This window comes from Lutra lutra, chromosome 15, assembly GCF_902655055.1.
Source record: "Lutra lutra chromosome 15, mLutLut1.2, whole genome shotgun sequence".
Taxonomy (NCBI): domain Eukaryota; kingdom Metazoa; phylum Chordata; class Mammalia; order Carnivora; family Mustelidae; genus Lutra; species Lutra lutra.
In genome coordinates, this window is record NC_062292.1 from 27,341,458 (window position 1) to 27,362,493 (window position 21,036).

The following is a 21,036-nucleotide window of genomic DNA, read 5'->3' on the forward strand; positions in this document are numbered from 1 at the left end:
TCTTGCATCTTGCTCTTAACTCTGGATTTGGGGGGGGGGGGGGGTTCCTAAAAGAAATCCTTTTAAGAAGCCTTTCCTGACATACTCCTAGAGAGGTAGAACTATTCCACTGAACAAAAACCTAGTTAAGTTTATTGAATATAGAAATAGATGGATGTTTGTTTTATGGTCACTGCTTTTGAAAGTCGTCTGATCCGTGGCAGTTTACTAACTGGTACTATAAAAGATGTCTTCCTTTTCAAGTTTTTTATTTCTGAGCATTTAAATCTAAGAACAGTAGTTGTGACTGGATTAGTAGGCCATGGTAACGTGTGGTAGATGTATTACTTAAGCTGCTCAAAGAAAACTATGGCAACCTTGAAGCACAAAGGCACGAATTTGCATTTTATGCAAAAATTCAGGTTTTATTTTTCCTTACTCTTACAATGGTGAGAGCTGATAATCAGGAACTTATACGCAAACAAGAACTTTTGTTTTCTACCTCTTAGCTGAACAAAAATACACACAATGTGGCATTATCATTAGGCAAGACTTGCTGTTTTACATTTCACACAAGAATACGATATTATCCTTTTTTTGAACAAAATGCCCAGATTACTAAGGAAACCATCTTTGGAGGAAGTGTTTAATAAGCATATTTTATTTAAATAAATCTTCCAGGAGGAAATGGGCAAATTCACTGCCTTTACTTAGAAGAAGGCTGTGTAAGTAGTTATTTGTCAAATTTATCTGTGCAGCTCACCAACATTTCCTCCTTGGAAACATCATTATTTCCACATCACAGTTCCCAAAATGACTTTAAAGTCTTAAAATTCTGTGTCTCCTTTGGCTTGCTTCTCTCTTGATTCCACCCAGGCTTTATTAATGGTTCGCTTCATATCATCATCTCCATCTTCATAAATTTTCTTTAGAACATTCATTAATCCCTCACTAGGATCTGTTTCAGTGTCATAGGAGGGCTTTCTGTGAAAAAGAAAACACAATCAGTAATGGAGACAGATCTATCTCTAAATGATCCCATTTACTGATATGGTCCTCCATATCATCTGTGCCTCTAGTTCAACCAGTGTCCAAGCAGGGCCAAGTAACTTCATATTCCTCATGTTTGTGATCTGGTACTGAATGAGGTAACTGGGCACTGAGGATACAAGAGAAAGACATAGTCCTGTACTCCTTAATTTGTTCTACATTTAAAATCAAATAAGATACAGATAGTTCCTAACTCTACCAACCAAGTATACGGGGCTACAGGGGAGGAGTGAGAGGAAGGAGGAAGGCTAAAAGACTCAATGTAGGACATTGCCAGTGCAGGACATTTCAAGCAGAGGAACAATTTGACCTAGAATGGAAGTATCTTTAAATAAACTTTTTAGAATAGCCATTAAGTAGGATAAAAATACTCTCTTGCACTCTACACCAGTGAGTGAAACTAACTACATATGAGGAACTTCTGTGGAATTCATAAAGTTGATCTAGGTATCTGGGCCTCTCTTGGAACGAATGAGATGGAATCTCTGGGAACGGACACAGAATCTATAGAGCAGCAGGACGGGTGGGACACCCATGTGACTCAGGGGGTTAGGCACCCAACTCTTGGTTTTGGTTTCAGCTCAGGTCACCATCTCAGGGTGGAGATGGAGCCCCATGTCAGGCTCCGTGCTGGGTATGGAACCTGCTTGGGATTCTTCTCTCCTGCTCTGCCACCTCCCCTGCACATGCTCACTTGCTCTCACATGCTCACAAATGCGCCACTGGCCAGAGTTAAGAACCAATGCAAGAGGGGTGCCTGGGGGGCTCAGTGGGTTAAAGCCTCTGCCTTCAGCTCAGGTCATGATCTCAGGGTCCTGGGATCCAGCCCCGCATCGGGCTCTCTGCTCAGCGGGGAGCCTGCCTCCCTTCCTCTCTGCCTACTTGTGATCTCTGTCAAATAAACTGAGGAGAGGAAAAAAAAAACCAATGCAAGAAAGCCAACCAAAACTAAAGCCCTCCATAAAAAGCAACTTGCTGGATCTATGCCCTCTTTAAAAACACTGGACATTGAGGTGTCAATGACCAAACTACTAGCCAGCTCTTATTCATAACAGCAAAGTATTAGCAGTCTACAATCCCAGCAAAGAATATATTTAAATTCTTAAAGAAATCAAAGTAAACTCACTCTTTCTCTTTGCATTCTTTTTCAACCTGAGTCAGGTAGTCCCACCGTGTGTTTTCTGCTTTCTTTCTACATAAGATAAGAACAGTATCTGTCTTGACCTGGAAGAAGAGCAGAGTAAGTACAACTTAGAACACACGGAGGTAAATAAGCATGATTATATGGAAAACATTTACTCAGTCAAGTTACTATTATGTGTAGGACCTGTCTTGGGTTGTAGTAGTACATTTACAAATAGGACTCATGAAAGAGAAAGAGCATAAACAAGTAAAATTCAAATATATTGAAGATAAAAAGGGGTTAATGGGGTTTGGAAGAAGAACTTTATTAGGAAAGGCCTCTGAGGTGAAACCTGAGCTGTGGCCCAAGATCCAGAAGGGCACAGCAAGGAGTAAGGCTATCAAAGGCTATAAAATGGGATAATTTTGGTGTCTAATTAAAAAAAAAGTGGTGGGGGGGGGGGGGGCGCCTGGGTGGCTCAGTGGGTTAAGCCGCTGCCTTCAGCTCAGGTCATGATCTCAGGGTCCTGGGATCAAGCCCCGAGTCGGGCTCTCTGCTCAGCAGGGAGCCTGCTTCCTCCTCTCTCTCTGCCTGCCTCTCTGCCTGCTTGTGATCTCTCTCTGTCAAATAAGTAAATAAAATCTTTAAAAAAAATTAAAAAAAAATAATAAAAAGTGGTGGGAATTTGGTGACTGAAGGAAGAGAATAATACAGTAAGAGTGATCAGAGACAGGCACAAATAAAAATAATATACAACTCTTTCAACAATGATCCATATAATTCCTAGGATTCTTTTGAGTATTTGTTCAACTCTGGGATTGATGGATAAAGGAGGAGCAGTGAGACACAAGCTAATTCATGTTACATTCCAATACTGCCTTTAAACTGCTACGGAACAATGTAAACACAGATGGCAGAATGGTACAACGGCACATCTATGCATAGATGCATTAAACCTCACTGAAGTAGAAAGGAGATTATCTGAGTTAGTGAAAAGTGTGAACGGTAGTTTAAAAAGCCATTTATTTTTATAGGTTTTACTACTTCTACTTAGGCTAAGTGCTTAATTAAATCCCTTTATGTTATCAAAAATTCAGATAGTTTTCTGAGAACAGCTACCATTAATTTAAGTACTTTATACATATTCCCTTTCAGTATATAATTTCAACTTTGTAAAATTAACTATTTCCATTGTACAAATGAGGAAACTGAGGCTCAGAATGCTTAAGTGAGCTGCTAAAAAGTCACAACTAGTAAGTGACAAAAATGACATGAAAACTCAAGTCTCTTAACCAATTTTGAAAGTTTATTCCCTTCTTGATTCTAATGCAATATTTTTATAATAATCTATTCTTCTAAAGACAGGAGTTGAAATAGAGCCAGACAGTTATTTTAGGTTTCTCTCACACAGCTACTTAATTCTGGCATTACAGCGCAATCAAAGGCAAAGACAACACAAAAAATGAGCCCTGGCATTGTTCCAGTAATACAGCCATCAGACTACAGTTTGCTGATCCCTGTTACAGAGGATAAATTCTAGTTCCTCTCAATTCTAAATCAACCAGGTTCAACTTAATGAAGTTTCACAACATAATGACAAAAAAAAGCAAACTTACTTTTTTTGAACTGCCTTCCACAGAGATGGGTTTTAAAAGATTGTTCACAATCATGGAGTAACTCTTCCCATTTAGATTCTTTACCAAAAGATCAAATGACCTATAATACAATAGTGAATACATTATCCCTGGCTCTATAAGACATGCTCTATAACTCTTGTGGAAAAAAGCCACAAGTTTTATTTTAGGATGTTCAATTGGCCATCCCTGGTGGTAAGATTAGGCTCTTCAAAGCAGGTGTAAAGAAGAACTCTAAATTTAAGCAGTTTTAGAAACTGCAAAGAAAAGAACCAGTAATAAAGCAACCTCTAACTTGGTGATCACTATTTCTCATCGCGAGAACTCACCTCTCTGTGAAGTGCACCTGCACGTTCTCAGTGGGGACTTGATGAACTCCAGTTAAGGTAATGTAGATTTTCACGAACTTATCTGACTGATCCCATCCTAGTAACAAAAAAGGGACATGAATAAAGTCTCATACTATCTCTAGAACAGCAAATGCATATTGCTCCTGAACCTGGAGACAGCTAAATTCTAGTAATAGAAACATGGGAAAAATTAAAATACAAGCAACTTTCTAGATGGAGAAATTGAGCTTCAGAGCAGTTATATAATCTATCCAAAGTTAGGTATCTAGCTTGTGGTAGAACTTCAATTCAAACCCAGGTTTCCTGAAAACAAAGCCTGTGGTTTTTTTATTCCTAAGAATAAGGAATATGATCATTACACATTAAGAGTAGCTCATTTTACTAACACGACACAAAAAGAAACTCAAAATGGATGAAAGACCAATATGTGAGACTTGAAACCACAAATTCCTAGAAAGACAACACAGACAATTAACGTCTCTGGCATTGGCCACAGCAACATCTTTCTAGGTGTGGCTCCTGAGGCAAGGAAAACAAAAGCAGTACTAAAACTAAAAGTTTCTGCATAAAAAAGGATCATCAGGGGCGTGCCTGGGTGGCTTAGTCCTTAAGCATCTGCCTTTGGGTCAGGTCATGGTCCCAAGGTCCTGGGATGAAGCCCTGCGTCCGGCTCCCTGCTCACCCAGAAGCCTGCTTCTCTCTCCCACTCCCCCTACTTGTGTTTCCTCTCTGTCAAATAAAATCTTTAAAAAAAAAAAAAAAATCAATAAAACGAAAAGGCAACCCACTGAATGGAAGATATTTGCAAATGATCTGATAAGGTGTTAATATGCAAAGTACAGAAAGAACTTGCATACAACTCAACAGCAAAACCCCCAAACAATCCGATTAAAAAAGGCAGAGGACCTGAACAAACATTTCCCCAAAGACGACAGACAGGTAGCCAACAGACACATCAAGATACTCAACATCACTAATCATCAGGGAAATACCAACCAAAACTACAATGAGATGTCACCTTACTTGTCAGAATGGCTAGAATTAAAAAACAACAAAATCCCCAAAATATGAAATAACAAACGTGGTTATGGATGGATATGGAGAAAAGGAAGCCGTGCACACTGTTGGTGGCAATGTAAACTGCAACAGCCAGTGTGGAAAACAGGATGGAGGCTGCTCAGAAAATTCGAAACAGAAATACCATTATCATTTAGTAATTCCACTACTGGGTTATTTACTCGTGCAAAACGAAAACATAACTTTAAAAGGTACATATATCCCTATGTTTACTGCAGCATTATTTTTAAGAGCCAAAGAGGGAAGCAACCTAAGTGTCCCTGAATGGGTAAAGATGTAGTATATATGACAACGGAATTATTCCTCAGCCATAAAAAAGAAAAGGACATCTTAACATCCACAACAGCAGGGATGGACCTAGAGAGTATTAATGCTAAGTGAAGTCAAATACCGTATGATTTCACTTGTATGCTGAATCTAAAAAAAACAAGCAAAAGCAGAAACAGACCCATAAATACTGAGAACAAACCCATGGTTGCTGGGGTGAAGGGGAAGATCTAGGCACAGCGGTAAAGGGGAGTGGGAGGTACAGGTTTCTGGTTATGGAATGAATAAACTGGGGAGAATAAAAGGTACAGTGTAAGGAACATAGAGATGATACTGTAATGGCGTTGCACAGTGACACTTGCGGTGAGCACAGCCTACCAGAGATGCTGGATCACTGTGCTGTACACCTGAAATGAATGTCTCATTGTGGGTCTAACGAAGGAACAGAAGGCAAGCTGAGGACAACTCAGAAGCTGACACCGGGCAACACCCCCCCGTGGGATATATGTGACCTTCCTCAGGTATTCTTGGCTGCCCTAAAAGAAAAATAGTTAACGTGTAGAGATCACAATCCTGCAAGACCGGAGTCTCCCTCAGTTTACAAATATCCTAGTGATTTACAAGGAAGAACCTCTCTTACCAACAGCCTAACTTCCAAAGACCCGCAACTCAGTTCCAGAAGCCCTAACATCATCTCCCCGCTCCCTAAAATTGAGGGAGGCTGAGGCAGAGGAAAATGTAAATAAAGTTAAATTTCTTCTAAACCTAAAGCTCACCGATAAGGACGTGTGACAGCAGGCGTGTGACATTACTCCAGAAATCTCCCAACTATTTTTACTGTTAATGCCTTACTAAATGGAAAACCACTTTAACTTGATAATGGCAAGGCCTTTGGTATCTTGTAGGTCCTCTTTAGCACAGGAAAGTTCTTTCAAACCCTCCCTTTTTCCTTACCTCCCCAACTCCACAGTATATACCAGCCACCCCTCACAAGCCCAGGGCCACAGCTCTTTCTGCCCACGGGTCCTGTCCCTGTGCTTTAATAAAACACCATTTTGCACCAAAGATGTCTCAAGAATTCTTTCATGTAGTCGGCTCCAGATTCCACCCCGCTGAACCTCACTTATATTCTAAAACTTCATCAGGTCAACTATACTCAAAAAAATTAAGAGCAGCTCATTTTCTTTTTGTGAAAATTTTGTAGAATTCTCTACTAAAGTAAATGTATTCTCTGCTAAAGAGAATTCTCTATTAAAGTAGATGTAGGGGTGCCTGGGTGGCTCAGTGAGTTAAGCAGCTGCCTTGGGCTCAGGTCATGATCCTAGAGTGCTGGGATCGAGTTCCGCATTGGGCTCCCTGCTCAGCAGAGAGCCTGCTTCTCCCTCTCCCTGCCGCTCTGCCTACTTGTGCTATCTCTATCAAATAAATAAAATCTTTAATAATAATTTTTTAAAAAGTAGATGTATACTGTAGAATTCTCTACTAAACTGGATGTCTAAACATTCTCTAATATCATAATCGTTTCTACTTCTCTTAAACAGTTCGAAGGCAATCACTGCTTTCTCAATTCCCTTCACTGACATAGTAAAATATGGTCCAAATCATCCAAATCTAATCTGATGAACCTAGATGAATTCTGTCAACTAAAAACATACAAACTTCACATAAAGTGAATAAAAATGTTTATGTATTTGTTGTAAAAATAGGCTCTCTATATATCCCTGACCATTCCTTAAGTTCCAGAGTGCTACAGAACAGAAACATAGTGTTAATCCAAAAAGACATTCTAGAGGGTTCAGCAGACCTTCATCTAATTTCTTCCCATTCATTGAGTTCATCTTCCACATTGAGAACAGTTTCTCCCTTAACACAAATCACGGTTGCTGGGTATATGCCATAATCCTACAAGCTCAGACCAGCTTCCTGTAATCAAGTAAATACACAGCATAGCTCCTTACGGAGCCTTATACTACATCTCTTTTTTAAAAGATTTTGTTAAATGAGGGAAAGTGCACGTGCGCGCACAAGATGGGGTAGGGTCAGAGAGAGAAGCAGACCTCCCAACTCTGGGATCATGATCTGAGCTGAAGGGAGTCACTTAACCAACTAAGCCACCCAGGTGCCCACTATACTACATGTCTTAAACACAACACACACTGCTTTTCCTTATGACAACAGGGAAAACACAAGCTGCTTCTCATGGCTCTAAGCATGTTCTCTGCTCACACAATCCCCTTCCTTTTCTTATACTCGCCAAACTCACCCTTCAGACTTAAATGTGTTAAGTCTCCATTTCATTCTTCAGTCTTCCATTTCAGTTTTCCATTACATCAGCTATATTCCCACAAAACTTCACAAACCTCTTCACTTTGTTCAAGCAAGTATTAAGTAATTACTATGTGCTAGATACTGAGAGCAGAAAAAAAAATGACTGTCCCTCCCCTTAAGAGAGCTCATCAGATTCAAGCTGCACTGTTCCAAAATTATCTACTGAGAGAAAATGGTATCATTACATGTAATAGTATTAGCTGTATGTCTGTGTCCTAATCACACCATGAGCAAGGACTGGGTCTTGGTCACTACTGTATATCCACAAGCCCAAGCACAACAGTGGCACAGATTGGGCACTCAAAAATGTTTCTCGAATTTGCCTAGATTCCTTTCCATAGATAATACTGGTGGTTGTCTGGCAAAGTAAAATCCAAAACAGAATTAAAATAAAGAGCTGTGTTCCTTATATGTTCAACAGTATTTCAGAATAGGTTCATTCTTGTTGCTACTCACACAGAATCATCTTGCTCTTGTTGACAGCCTTTAAATCTATTCTTTGCTTTTTCATCTCTTCCAAAGCATCTTAATAAAGTAACAACAGGTCTTCTCTTTCAAACTACCAAAATCAAACACTGAGACTATTTTAGTGTTAGTGGGTCACTACTCAAGAATAAGTTGCTGGGAGGCAAAAAGAGCTGGATGTAGGATAGGGAGTCATACCGTAATTACTGATTTTCACTGTATATCCTGTTGTAATGGGAGCAACCACAGCAGCTGGCTTTTCATTGTCAAGAAGTTCTGCTTTTCTCTGTGATTTCTGCTGCATCTTGTTCTTGATCTCTGTCTCAATCTTGGATTTTTCAGCTGTAAGGGCATCACGTACTCTTTTTCTAGAGGTCTTTTCCAGCAACACCTTTACCTCTTCTAGATCTTTCTGTAGCTGTGTTAAAACAGAAGATAAGTTAGTTATGATAAATAAAATAACAGCTGGATATTGTGCCCATTGGTCATTCGGTTTACCGAAGAGCTAAGAATTAAGAAATTCATTTAAATTTTCTAGGGTTGGATTGCAACCTGAGATTCTTTTCTCCAGCCTACGGAACTGTAAATAACTGAAGCTTCCTAATTTTTTTTAAAGGAAAACTTATAGTAACGTAATTAATCAAACTTAAATTTTCCAGTTTGGTAGTTGTTATATGCCTGTTTTAGAACATGTTATTTACAAGATCCTGTTGTGATTCATAAAGTTCAATGAAGGAATCTCAAAAAAAATTTATAGATTTCCTTATGACATCTGTTCATAGTCATCAGGTATTAGGAATTTTAAAAATCTTAAAATAAAACCGATGAGCAACTATACAATGAACAAGGTGAAATGCTACAGCAACTTTACAGAGGTAGTCTACTTTCTATGGTGGTTCCTCACTGGTTCCTACCCCAAATACTACAAATAAAAAAGCTTGCGCTTTTTAAAAGATTTAAAAAAACAGAAACATATTTCTGCTTTTAAGAAAAAGCCTTGTTCTGAATCTCCAGGTTAACACTGCACTCAAAAGTCTAGCTCTTAGTTGCCCTGTAGAGGAGTAAAACCTAGACAAACAACCCAAACTGCGGCACAGTCCTGGATTACTGAAAAAAAAAACCCACCTGTTCTTTTCTCCTCTTGCCAATATATTGCCCACCAGTGTCTATTTCTACTTGCTAGAGAGATGGCCAACATTTTATTAAGTTCAAGAGTTAAAGACACTATGAGATAATCAGCTTAAAAATCTTTTCTCCATTATCCTCTGACATACTGCAAATACATAAGATCCTTACAAACAAGGGTTTCATTTTTCAAAAATAACTTTACATTCTGGCTTGGTAATAGTAATATGACATTATACACTGTAGCCTCAGAGCATATAAAAAACCTCAATATAAAAATCTTCACAAGTTTGATAACTCAGTATAATGTCCAAGTAGAATTCTGAAGTCTTTGTTTTGTAAGTCTTACAAAATGTAGTAACAGAAAAACAATCACTTTTCACCCTAAGTCTTTCATTATCTCATTTAACTCTGATGCTCTTATTTCACTTACCAGTAACTATGAGGATAGTAAATACAAAGTCCAACTGTGGCAGTCTCCTGTCTTATCTACTCCCCTAACCCCCCAAAACTCATATTGCTAAAACAAAAAATCCTGCAATTTCATCCTCTGAGAACAGAACCAAGATGCTTTCATTCAACGCAGTATCTTATCGTGATCTAAAAATTCACACTGATTTTACTATCAATATGATAAAAATCTTGAAATATAAAATCGGTATATTTGTTCCTGAATAAGGATTCAGTTAACACAACAACAACAAAACAGAAAATATATCAAGTCTTAACATGTTATATTTCTTGACTGGCAAGGAATCCTTTCTCTAGCAGGCTTCTGAAACTCTTGAGAATTAAGCAAGGGATCCTCAGGCCCTCTTTCCAGGCAGTTTTGAAAAGGAAGGGAGTCACTGTAAGTCTGAAGCAACCTCCCAATAGGCCTGTTTTTAATCCCACAGTTCTGTTATTTGCAGACTTGAAACCACTAAAATCTATCCCTTTGGAACTTTTCCGGCACACAGGATTTCTTATCTAATTTACCTTAGCATTCATTTGTTTTCCTTATGCAAAATCTCAATCCCTTTTATCCCCACCCATTAACACATGCAAGCTTTATCTTACCTATTTCTGAGTTCACCAGGAAGCATTAAAACCAAAGTGCTCAAAATAAGCAAAGGACTTGAACACAGCCATCAAGCACAAGAAAAGATGCTCAACATCCTTAGTCATTTAGGAAACGCACATCAAAATCACAACAGAATGCCACTTCACACCCACTAAAACATCCGCAAAACCACCCCCTAAAATAACACGTGTTAAGAGGGTGGGCCTATACTGGTACCCAACTTGTGGGAATGTAAACTGGTGCAGCCACTTTGAAAAGAGTTCCCATGCTCCTTCAAGTCCACTCGTGGGTACACACCTCACAGAACTGAAAATACATGTCCACATAAGAAGTGGTACACAGTATTCACAGCAGTACAGTTCCCAATAGCCAAAAATCGATCGTCCAAATGTCCCGTCAACTGATAAGGAGAAACAAAATGTGGCACATCCATATAATGGAACATTATTTGGACACAAAAAGGAACACATGCCACACGGTGGGTGAACTAGAGATTCTGTTAAGTGAAAAAAGCCAAGAGCAAAATGCCATATTCTGTAAGATTCCATTTATATGAAATGTCCAGAATTGGCAAATCCATAGAGACAAAGTAATTAGTGGCAGCCTCAGGGAGGGGAAGTAGAAGAGACTGCTCAACAGACACTTAATAGGTTTCTTTGGGGACAGAATGATAAAAATGTCGAATTATACAGTAGTGATAGTGATGCAACACTGAATGTACTAAAAATACACTTTAAAAATGGTTAAACAATGTATTTTATATCAAAGAAAAACAAACCCTGAAGTGTCCCTAAGCGCGTATTTTTTTAAGTACCTCAACTGAGAAAAATCCCGTATGTTGAAGAGGTTTAATAACTGAGCTGTCCACGTGTGTTACTGTAAAGTCACTGCAGAGACCGTTTCCTCAGGGCACATGGAAACCAAGGCATATTTCTGTAACACGTTAACATAAACCTGGGGCAAGGTATCCAGTATAACACACACACACACTTCCTTCATTTAAAGATGTTTAGACTTCCAAATCAAATTTGAGATTTCTCAGACTTGTTCATATTGAGAAAAACATTTCCAGAAAACAAATCTATTAATAATCAGCGCTTTCCTGTGAATTATAGTATCATGTAGTGACATCCTACTGAGGCCAGGAAAGAGCAAATCAAATATTATTATTCCCATTTGGGAACTGTTCAAGCTAATAAGCCTTCAAAAAAGTTAAGCCGCCCCGTTCAGAGTTCACAGAGCTTAAGAGAGAAAAAGGCTATTTCCCACCGATAGTTACAACTTTCCAACTTATTGATTTTTAAAACGCATACAGCACATTGCTGCTTGACACGCACTCTTTTCAACACTTAGGACTATTTGCTGGTCTAACTCTCTGAAATGGACGCTGCTGTGGCACAGAGAAGCGCAACAACTGGCCCAAAGTAACCCGGCTACTCATATGCGTTGAAAAAACAGCTCTAGAAGTCAAGTGCTGGGGGCAGACTTCTCACCCGACCCTCGGTTTCTGCAATCAGCCTGAAGGAACCTTCACGTCCCCGGCTCGTTTTGCGCGAGCGGACGGAGCCTGAGGAAAACGTGAAGGTTTTCCAAGGACCACCGCCAAGGGCCACCGCAGGCACTACCTGCAGCCGGGGACCGCGACACAGCCCGGATCACCCTGCCCGCGGGCACAAATCGCCCGCAAGGCCGGGGCTGAGCGGCGGGTGTCCATCGGCAACTTTCCCTGGGCCACAGAGGCCGGAAGCCGGCAGAGGCCGCTGCAGGTGGGCGGCCGAGGCGAAGCTCGGGGACCCGGCGACACCGGACGGAGGGAGCCTGGAAGGCGGCCGCCGGGCACCTCAGCTCGGGAAACAGGGCCGAGGGCGGGGGGCGGGGGGGGGGGGGGGAGCGAGTTCCGGGCAACAGCGCTCGACGCACCGCGCGGTCGAGTGAGGAAGATGAAGCCGTACCCTTACCTCTTCCAAAGCTGAAGCCATGGTCGGGCTGATCAAGCAAGGCCCGAGCTGCAGACGGGCAGGGGAGAGAACAGGAAACACCACACCGAACGCGCTTTCCCGGACGCCGGCCCCACCCGGACGAGTCGCAGTACCCCAAAGCCTGCGCGCACACCCGACCCGGCGCGAGACCCGGCCCGCCTCCCGCACGCGGCGCCTCTGGAACCTTCGCGAGGCCGTCGCCGCCGCACCGCCCCCAACCCTGCGCGCGCGCGCCGCCCGCCTCGCTTAGCTCCGCCCCGCCGAACCTCGCCCCACCCCTTAGGCCGAGCCTCCTAGCAACGCTCAACTCTCGCGAGCAAACCAACAGCTCCAGAAGAGTAACGCCTCTTCCTCTCTGCCCGGGTAACTGTACGTATTATACCTTGACCTCGCGTGTCCCGGCTGCGCAGTCGCAGCTCAGAACCGCTCGTTGACGTACCTTAAACCAACCCCGGAAATAACGTACTGGTCTTCGGGATCGAAATCGGAAGTTGACTAGAAAGTCGGCTGATCCCGTCCCTTCTAGGGCGCCGGGTTGGCTAGGCAGCCATCTTGTCCGAAGTTAATTTGTGAGCGTCTGTGAGAAAAGGACCAAAAAGGTGGACAAGGGGCAGCGTTTTTACGTTGAAACAGTAAAGAATGAAGACGTTTAGCGTAGAAGATCCTGAAGGGAATAGTTCGGTTTTCAGTGGGTTATGACCCTCTGGAGTCGTCATCACGATTTAACAACTGCGATGTGGTGGCGTCATCACCAAGCGCTGCCGGAGGTGAGGTTGCTCTGGCCACGTGATGGGACCCAGTAGAGCAGCCAAGAGCTAAAGAGGCTATTGCCAGACGCCCCCACCAGTCTTCCGCCGCAGTTGTGGCCCCGCCTTTTTTCGCTGACTGTTGAAGTGCTGATATGGCACTTCTGAACCCTTCACCGAACATTCTGCGACTCTCTAGTTCTAACCCAGGTTTGAATTGGATTTAACTGAGGCTCTTAACCAGAGAAAATGTAGGCTGAGTTTTTCGGGGATTACATTATGTTCCTCCTCTTTTCATATTATTTTAGCCTTTGGCAGCCATAAAACGTCTGCAACAGGGCTGGGAACAAACAGTAACCTCTGGGAAGTCAAATAACCCTCCCTCAGCTTTATATATCGTCCAAGGTAGCGATTAGAATCAAGTCTGAGAAGGAAAAAGCTACTAGAAAAGTGCAGGCTGGCCATTGTCATAGTGAAGACTCTGGAATGTGGTACCAAAATAGACAAATAACAGTTATTTAAAATGTGCCTGAATCTCACAGACCTGACGTTAAGGGAAAGAAGCCAGATAGAAGAGTTTATGTCGCTTGGTTTTGTTTAAATGAAGTCTAAAACCAACAAAAGTCGTTAATTACGGTGTTAAAAATCAGGATAGTCTTTCCTACGATGGGGAGGACAATGACAGAACCACGAGGAGGCATTTGAGGTTTATATAATGTCCTGTGTCTTGATTTGGATGTTGGTTTACGGGTATGTTCCCTTTGTAGAAATTTCACGGAGCTATAAACTGGAGTGCAATCTTTGTAGGTTACACGAGTAGGCGGGAATTTTCCTGAGAAGATGAAATGTTACACTGAAATTGTCAAAATTGATAGAATTAACTCTTGAGATCTGTGCATTTGTTGTATGTTAGTTATTACTGTTTTTTGGAAAAAAGTGTCCAGCTAAAAGCCTGTAAATATATTTAATTAAATAGGAATAAAGAGCCCATTACACTGCGTGAAAGCTTGACCTAATGCAGTGATTTTTTTCATTTGCTTGATTATGCACCTGGGGCAACTCTGCCTACCACCTGATAGCCTAAATAGAAGATTTTATTTCTGTTTGTTTATATGCTGGTCTTTTTTTTTTTTTTTTTAACTTTAAATTCAAGTTGGTTAACATACACGGTAGTATTGGTTTCAGGAGTAAAATTTTGTGATTCATCACTTACATATAGCACCCAGTACTCATCCCAGCAAGTGCCCTTCTTAATGCCCATCACCCATTTTATGCCATCCTGTAAATCTGGGTTCATTCTTTATAGTTGAGTCTTTTATGGTTTGTGTCCCTATTTTTATCTTATTTTTCTCTACCTTCCCCTGTGTTCATATTTTGTTTCTTAAGTTCCATACATAACTGAAATCATATGTTATTTGTCTTTATTTCGTTTAGCATAATATACTCTAGTTCCAGCCACATTGTTGCAAATGACAAGATTCCATTTGTTTTGATGCCTGTGTAATATTCCGTTGTCTATATGAACCACATCTTTATCCATTCATCAGTCGATGGACATCTAGGCTCTTTTCATAGTTTGGTTATTGTAGACATTGGTGCTGTAAACATTGGAGTACATGTGCCCTTCACATCAGCATTTTTGGTATCTTTTGGGTAAATATCTAGTAGTGCAGTTACTTGGTCATAGGATAGTTCTATTTTTAACAAAAGTTAGAAGATTTTTAAATACCATCTATTACCCAAATCATTGTCTTCATCAACACCTCTCCTTGGAGCTCCAGACTCTGTTTCTGCTTGGATGTCTGAGAAGTACATCAAATTTAGCTTATCTGAAAACATAAACAAAAACCCCCCCACACACATACCCCAAAAATCTCCTCCCAATCATCTTCACACCCCAAATCAGTTTCTTCAATTATTCTCTACCTCCTGCTCCTAATTGCTCAGGCCAAGGACTCATACTTGAGTCTTTAATCTCAGGTCCTACCTCCCATCCTATAGCAAGACTTACTGGCCTTATCTACAAAATATGTGGATAAATCAGACCACTTCTCACAACCTCCACTGCTACCACTGAAGACCAAGCCATAATTATTTTATCTGGATTTTTAGCCTCTTAACTGATTTCTCCCTCACCCACCACCACCACAGATAGTTTTCCACAGAGCAGCCAGAGTAATCTTTTCAAATCATTATATTCCTTTGGTAAAAACCTCCCAATAGCTTCCTGTTGGGCTTATTAGACTAAGCACAAACTCCTTACCATGACCTACCGTATACTACATGATCTTGTCTTATCTTTATGAGTATCATGTCTCATCTCACAGAACTCTTCTCTCACTGCTCCCCTCCTTTCTGGTTAGGGTTAGGGCATATTGCCCTTAAATCCACGGAGTTTGTCCTCATCTCAAAGTCTGTACTGTGTGCTTTTCCCTCTGGAATGCTTTTCTTCCAGACCATCACATAGATCATGTCTTCACTGAGTTCTCTGAAAAGTAACTCAAAAGGGCTGTTCTCAGCTGTACTAGTTAGGTTTCAATCAGAGAGGCAGAATCAGTAGCAGATACTTATTGCCAGGAATTAACTTATGCAATTGTTGGAACTGGCTAAGCAAGTCCAAAATTCGTAGGCCACACGAGCAAGAATGGATTCTAGGCAGGCCCCCTGAGAACAGGTTGAAGCTTTCTTCCACAGAAGCCAGGGACGGAAGAATTCCATTCTCTCAAGTAAATCGTAGCCCTGCATTAAGGCCTTCCAACTGATTCAATTAGCCCCACCCAGATTATCCCAGATAATCTCCCTTACTCAAAGCTAACTGATTAAGAGTTTAAATTACTATGTGCAAAATACTCACACAGCAACACTTAGTATTTGGCTGAATGGGGTGGGAGGGGGAGTGTAGGCTAGCCAAGTTTACATATCAAAAACCATCCTATCAACCTCAGCACCATCACTCACCATTTCCACCCTCTTACCCTGTTTTTCTTCATAGTATTTATTACTACCTGCAATTTACTAGTCTTGCCAACTACAACAGTCATTCTCAGTTGGGGAACAATGGTAGACATTTTGCTTACTCTTACCCCTCTCCCCACCCCCGACATCTGGCAACATATCTAGTGGGGAGGGCCCAGGGATGCTACTAAATATCCTACAGTATGCATGATAGCCCCCAAAAGAAATTACTCTTTGGCCCAAAATGTCAGTATTACTCTGAGTTTAAGAAAAATTCTGTGCTAAAGTTAAAATTTCACAGAGTAAGGATCTTCTTGTTCACCTCATTTCGAGCACTAAGAACAGAGACTGGCACAGTAGGCAGTCAGTAAATTTGCTTGAATTAATTAAATAGACCTGGTAATCTGCATTTTATTCTTGTTTTTGTCATTTAAATACTATAATTTCTATTTGGTGAGCCTGTGCTAAAGCCTGAACTTCCTTGCAATTTTTCCTTACAAGTAAACTTTTAAAAGATTTTGTTCTGTCTCCGTTTTACAGTTATTAAAAGTTCTATTACAGTAGACTTTCAAAAAGCTGAAATCAAGAATCCCATGCAAATTTAAAAGGAACATGATAAATATTTTATTCAGCTCAGTTAATGAGGGAACCAGTAAGATATTAACACTGTTATCAAAGTGTGTTTGCATAATGGATCCTTAAAGGCAATTTATTTCTATTTTTTTTTTAAAGATTTTATTTATTTGTCAGAGAGAGAGAGAGAGCGAACACAGGCAGACAGAGAGGCAGGCAGAGGCAGAGGGAGAAGCAGGCTCCCTGCCAAGCAAGGAGCCCGATGTGGGACTCGATCCCAGGACGCTGGGATCATGACCTGAGCCGAAGGCAGCTGCTTAACCAACTGAGCCACCCAGGCGTCCCAATTGATTTCTATTTTTTAAAAGATTTTATTTGAGAGAGAGTTGGGGGGAGGGACAGAGGGAGAGAATCTCAAGCAGATTCCCCGCTGAGCATGGAGTTGATGCAGGGCTCAATCTCACAACCCAGAGACTGTGACCTGAAGAGAAACCAAGAGTCGGACTGAGCCACCCAGGCACTCTTAGGCACTGCAACAATGGAATGTTAGTGTAAGGTTGCAAAGTTAGATACAAACTGGCTGGTATCGGACAGGGTAATAAGCCATATATTACCTTTGGAGTATCCAGTCCACTGAAGAGAAAGTAGGGATTTGCATCCCTTCTGGACATAAATCTACAATCTAACATGTAACTTCACTAAGTCTAGGAACTTCAATAGTGAAAAGTGACTTTCATTTACTGTTCATGTTAAGAACACTCATAATTTCTAACTACCAAATCAGTAGATAGTTTCTGAATAATTTTGCTGTTCTACTTTTTATGTAAAATTTCTAATTTTTTAGGGGCGCCTGGGTGGCTCAGTGGGTTAAGCCTCTGCCTTCGGCTCAGGTCCTGCGATCGAGCCCCACATCGGGCTCTCTGCTCAGCGGTGAGCCTGCTGCCTCTCTCTGCCTGCCTTTCTGCCTACTTGTGATCTCTCTCTCTGTGTCAAATAAATAAAATTTTTAAAAAAATTTCTAATTTTTTAAACCACCACATGGGCCAGGGGTGCCGAGCTGGCTCAGCTGGAAGAGCATGCAACTCTTGATCTTTGGGTTGTGAATTTGAGCCCCATGTTGGGTGTAGAGATGACTAAAATACAAACAAAACTTCACAAAAATTAAAAAAATACCACATGCGCCAAACAAAAGAGGACTGTGGTTTGAACTACAAACTATAACTCTATAATGTCTATTTAATATTCCTAATACATGCTGAATTCTAAGAGGAGCTGACTCATCTCTTGGATTTCATTTAGGTTCCACGGACTCCCAAAACAAAATGCAAATTGGGATTTTCTGCACTCTGCCTCCACTTCTGAGAATCCTTCTGGAGTTCTGGAGTTCGGCTTAAATTATGCTAGCACCCACTGTGCTGTACTTTGAAAGACTTTCAGCAACTACCTCATCCAGGATTAGCCAGTTTGGTTTCCATGAGACTTTGGAATTGGGACACAGAGATGCTAGTCCATCTCTGCTGATCACTTGAAGAGAAATTGTGAACTTGCTAGATGTGCACTTAGAAGCAGGAAAACTTGTTTTCAGAGGGAGCAGCAGCAGCAGATAAGCGTTACGTGGCAAAACGAGCAGAAGCAGGACTGTGGGAACAGTGGCTTCGGTCCCTGGTGGCATTCCAGTCCTCATCCCAGTGCCTCTTCAAGCCCAACTGTTTGGCCTTTATGAGACGAATACACCTATTCCTTTTAATGAGTTGCCCTATTACTATTAAACTAGCTGTGAGGGTGTCTGCTCCCTGCAATGAAGGGAGAGAGAAGAGGGCCCTTGGCAGTGCTGCTGTGCACAGGATCTTTCTGGCAAGGTAAAGCCTGCAGCAAACTCCTGGCATCTTGTTTCTTTCTAAATGGACCAGAGTCTAGGGTCCGTTAAGAAGTGTTACAGAGGGGGCGCCTGGGTGGCTCAGTGGGTTAAGCCGTTGCCTTCGGCTCAGGTCATGATCTCAGGGTCCTGGGATCGAGTCCCACATCGGGCTCTCTGCTCACCAAGAAGCCTGCTTCCCTCTCTCTCTCTCTCTCTCTGCCTTCCTCTCCGTCTACTTGTGATCTCTCTCTGTCAAATAAATAAATAAAATCTTTAAAAAAAAAAAAAAGTGTTACAGAGGGGCGCCTGGGTGGCTCAGTGGGTTACAGCCTCTGCTTTCGGCTCAGGTCATGGTCCCGGGGTCCTGGGATCGAGCCCCAGCATTGGGCTTTCTGCTCCTCGGGGAGCCTGCTTCCTCCTCTCTCTCTCTGCCTGCCTCTCTGCCTACTTGTGATCTCTGTCAAATAAATAAGTAAATAAAATCTTTTTAAAAAAAACGTGTTACAGGGGCGCCTGGGTGGCTCAGTGGGTTAAAGCCTCTGCCTTCGGCTCAGGGTCCTGGGATAGAGTCCTGCATCGGGCTCTCAGCTCAGCAGAGAGCCTGCTTCCCTCTCTCTCGCTCTCTGCCTGCCTCTCTGCCTACTTGTGATCTCTGTCAAAGAAAGAAAGAAAGAAAGAAAGAGAGAAAGAGAGAAAGAGAGAGAGAGAGAGAAAGAAAGAAAGAAAGAAAGAAAGAAAAAAAATCTTAAAAAAAAAAAACGTGTTACCTAAACATTGGGTTCAGATGTTTATAAAGTCAACTAGAAACAAATCAAAAAGAGGTATATGGACTTGAGAATCAATGTTTATTACTGCTTAATGGGGCCAAAGGGGCAACACAAAGCACTGAAAACATCACTGACTCACAAAAACAGTCATCTTGTTACCTTCTTGGTTGAATTTATTTCACAAGGCTTCATTCACACATGAAAACAAGATACTAATCCAAGTTCATAACTGTTATAAAAGTAAACATTTGTTGGGACAATGTACAATAAATTGCACTTTTCTTAACAAGCAGTACATTTACACTGATAGCATGTACTATACATAATACATGGAATTATGGAAACATCTAATTGGTCAGTGTTTACAGAGGCTGCTTCCTCATGTTTCTTTTGTAGTCAGCACTGTTTGGGCCAATCAATTCCTTTGTTCTAGAACCTGTTTTCATTAGAGAAGTCATGAACAAAATTAGAATTCCTAAAAATAAACGGTATAGAATTTCTACTACCTCCTTAGTAAGGGAAAGGTAGGAGTTGAAAGAAAGGAAGTGATGCTGATTGAGAAACTTTTCCCTTCATTTGAACTGAGGATCCATACATTATGCAAAATACCAAAAATGGACAAATTGATGCAAAAGGCTATTGGGTCATCTTGGATTCTGGGACCATCTCCAGCTTTGTTCTTGTGCTTTCATGACACCAGTCTTAATGCATTTATATACTTATAATTAAGTTGCCTATATTTTATTCCATATATAATATATAGTTATTAAAATCACATTTTAATGGGAGATTTTACATAGTAAGTTATTGCCAATGAAAAAGGAATGTAACTTAAAATGTTTATGTTCTACTGAATGATTCTTTTTTCTTAAAGTTTTCAGAATACTACCAATGATAAACCAAGGATGGAGATGGGAAGAATGGGACACGTTGATGAAGATGTTTTTATAACTGGTAACAAATTCCTCTGGAAATACACCTGACATGTAGTCTTTTAGATGGAAGCTGGGAAGGGGACACCTGACAGCTGACTGGAGTCACTCAGCCACTTGTAAACATCTGCCTTTTTCATTAAAACTCATGATCATCACTGGGGAGGTGCAGCCCATGTGGAAGGATTCATTTTGGTCACTTTTGAGAGAGAAGGAAATTCCTAAAATGAAGGGCTTTGCCTGTGTTACATGGAAGTCACTAGAAGAGAGAGGAAGGCTGTTCTGGAGCAGTTCTAGTTCAGTGTGGCAACAACAGGGCGACCAGTGGGGAAAAAAGAGTTTTCTATCTGGGAGTAAGAAACACAGGCCACTGAACTCTCATTTGGCCACATGTGTACTGAGTGACTTGGTGCCTAGAGAGGAAGGCTGTTCTGGAGCAGTTCTAGTTCAGTGTGGCAACAGCAGGGCGACCAGTGGGGAAAAAAGAGTTTTCTATCTGGGAGTAAGAAACACAGGCCACTGAACTCTCATTTGGCCACATGTGTACTGAGTGACTTGGTGCCTAGAGAGGAAGGCTGTTCTGGAGCAGTTCTAGTTCAGTGTGGCAACAGCAGGGCGACCAGTGGGGAAAAAAGAGTTTTCTATCTGGGAGTAAGAAACACAGGCCACTGAACTCTCATTTGGCCACATGTGTACTGAGTGACTTGGTGCCTGGCCATACAAAGAGGCAGGGATCGTGTATGTAAAATTCTACCAGTCACGTAC

At 41.3% G+C, this 21,036-nt stretch overlaps 1 protein-coding gene, 1 long non-coding RNA gene and 1 pseudogene across 2 annotated transcripts; 2 read left to right on the top strand and 1 right to left on the bottom strand.

Moving 5' to 3' along the window:
- Positions 1 to 383: 383 nt before the first annotated feature.
- On the bottom strand, positions 384 to 12,578 carry CACYBP (calcyclin binding protein). The gene is made up of 6 exons (XM_047704260.1): positions 12,420 to 12,578; positions 8,472 to 8,691; positions 4,116 to 4,212; positions 3,769 to 3,868; positions 2,156 to 2,253; positions 384 to 963 (listed from the first exon to the last, which is right to left on the bottom strand). The coding sequence occupies exons 1-6, from the start codon at positions 12,438 to 12,440 to the stop codon at positions 807 to 809; spliced, it is 693 nt and encodes a 230-aa protein (XP_047560216.1). The 5' UTR covers positions 12,441 to 12,578; the 3' UTR covers positions 384 to 806.
- Positions 2,168 to 4,433, top strand: LOC125085683 (uncharacterized). Its single transcript, XR_007122989.1, has 2 exons — positions 2,168 to 2,602; positions 2,828 to 4,433. It is a non-coding gene; the product is annotated as an uncharacterized LOC125085683 (long non-coding RNA).
- On the top strand, positions 12,439 to 20,677 carry LOC125085680 (formin-like protein 5; annotated as a pseudogene).
- The last annotated feature ends 359 nt before the right edge of the window (positions 20,678 to 21,036 follow it).

Coding starts and splice junctions, on each gene's coding strand:
- CACYBP (XM_047704260.1), bottom strand. CDS start 12,440: ATGGCTTCAGCTTTGGAAGAG. Junction 3,869..4,115: donor CAGGTGCACTTCACAGAGAG/GTGAGTTCTCGC, acceptor ATTGTATTATAG/GTCATTTGATCTTTTGGTAA. Junction 964..2,155: donor AAAGAATGCAAAGAGAAAGA/GTGAGTTTACTT, acceptor TCTTTTTCACAG/AAAGCCCTCCTATGACACTG.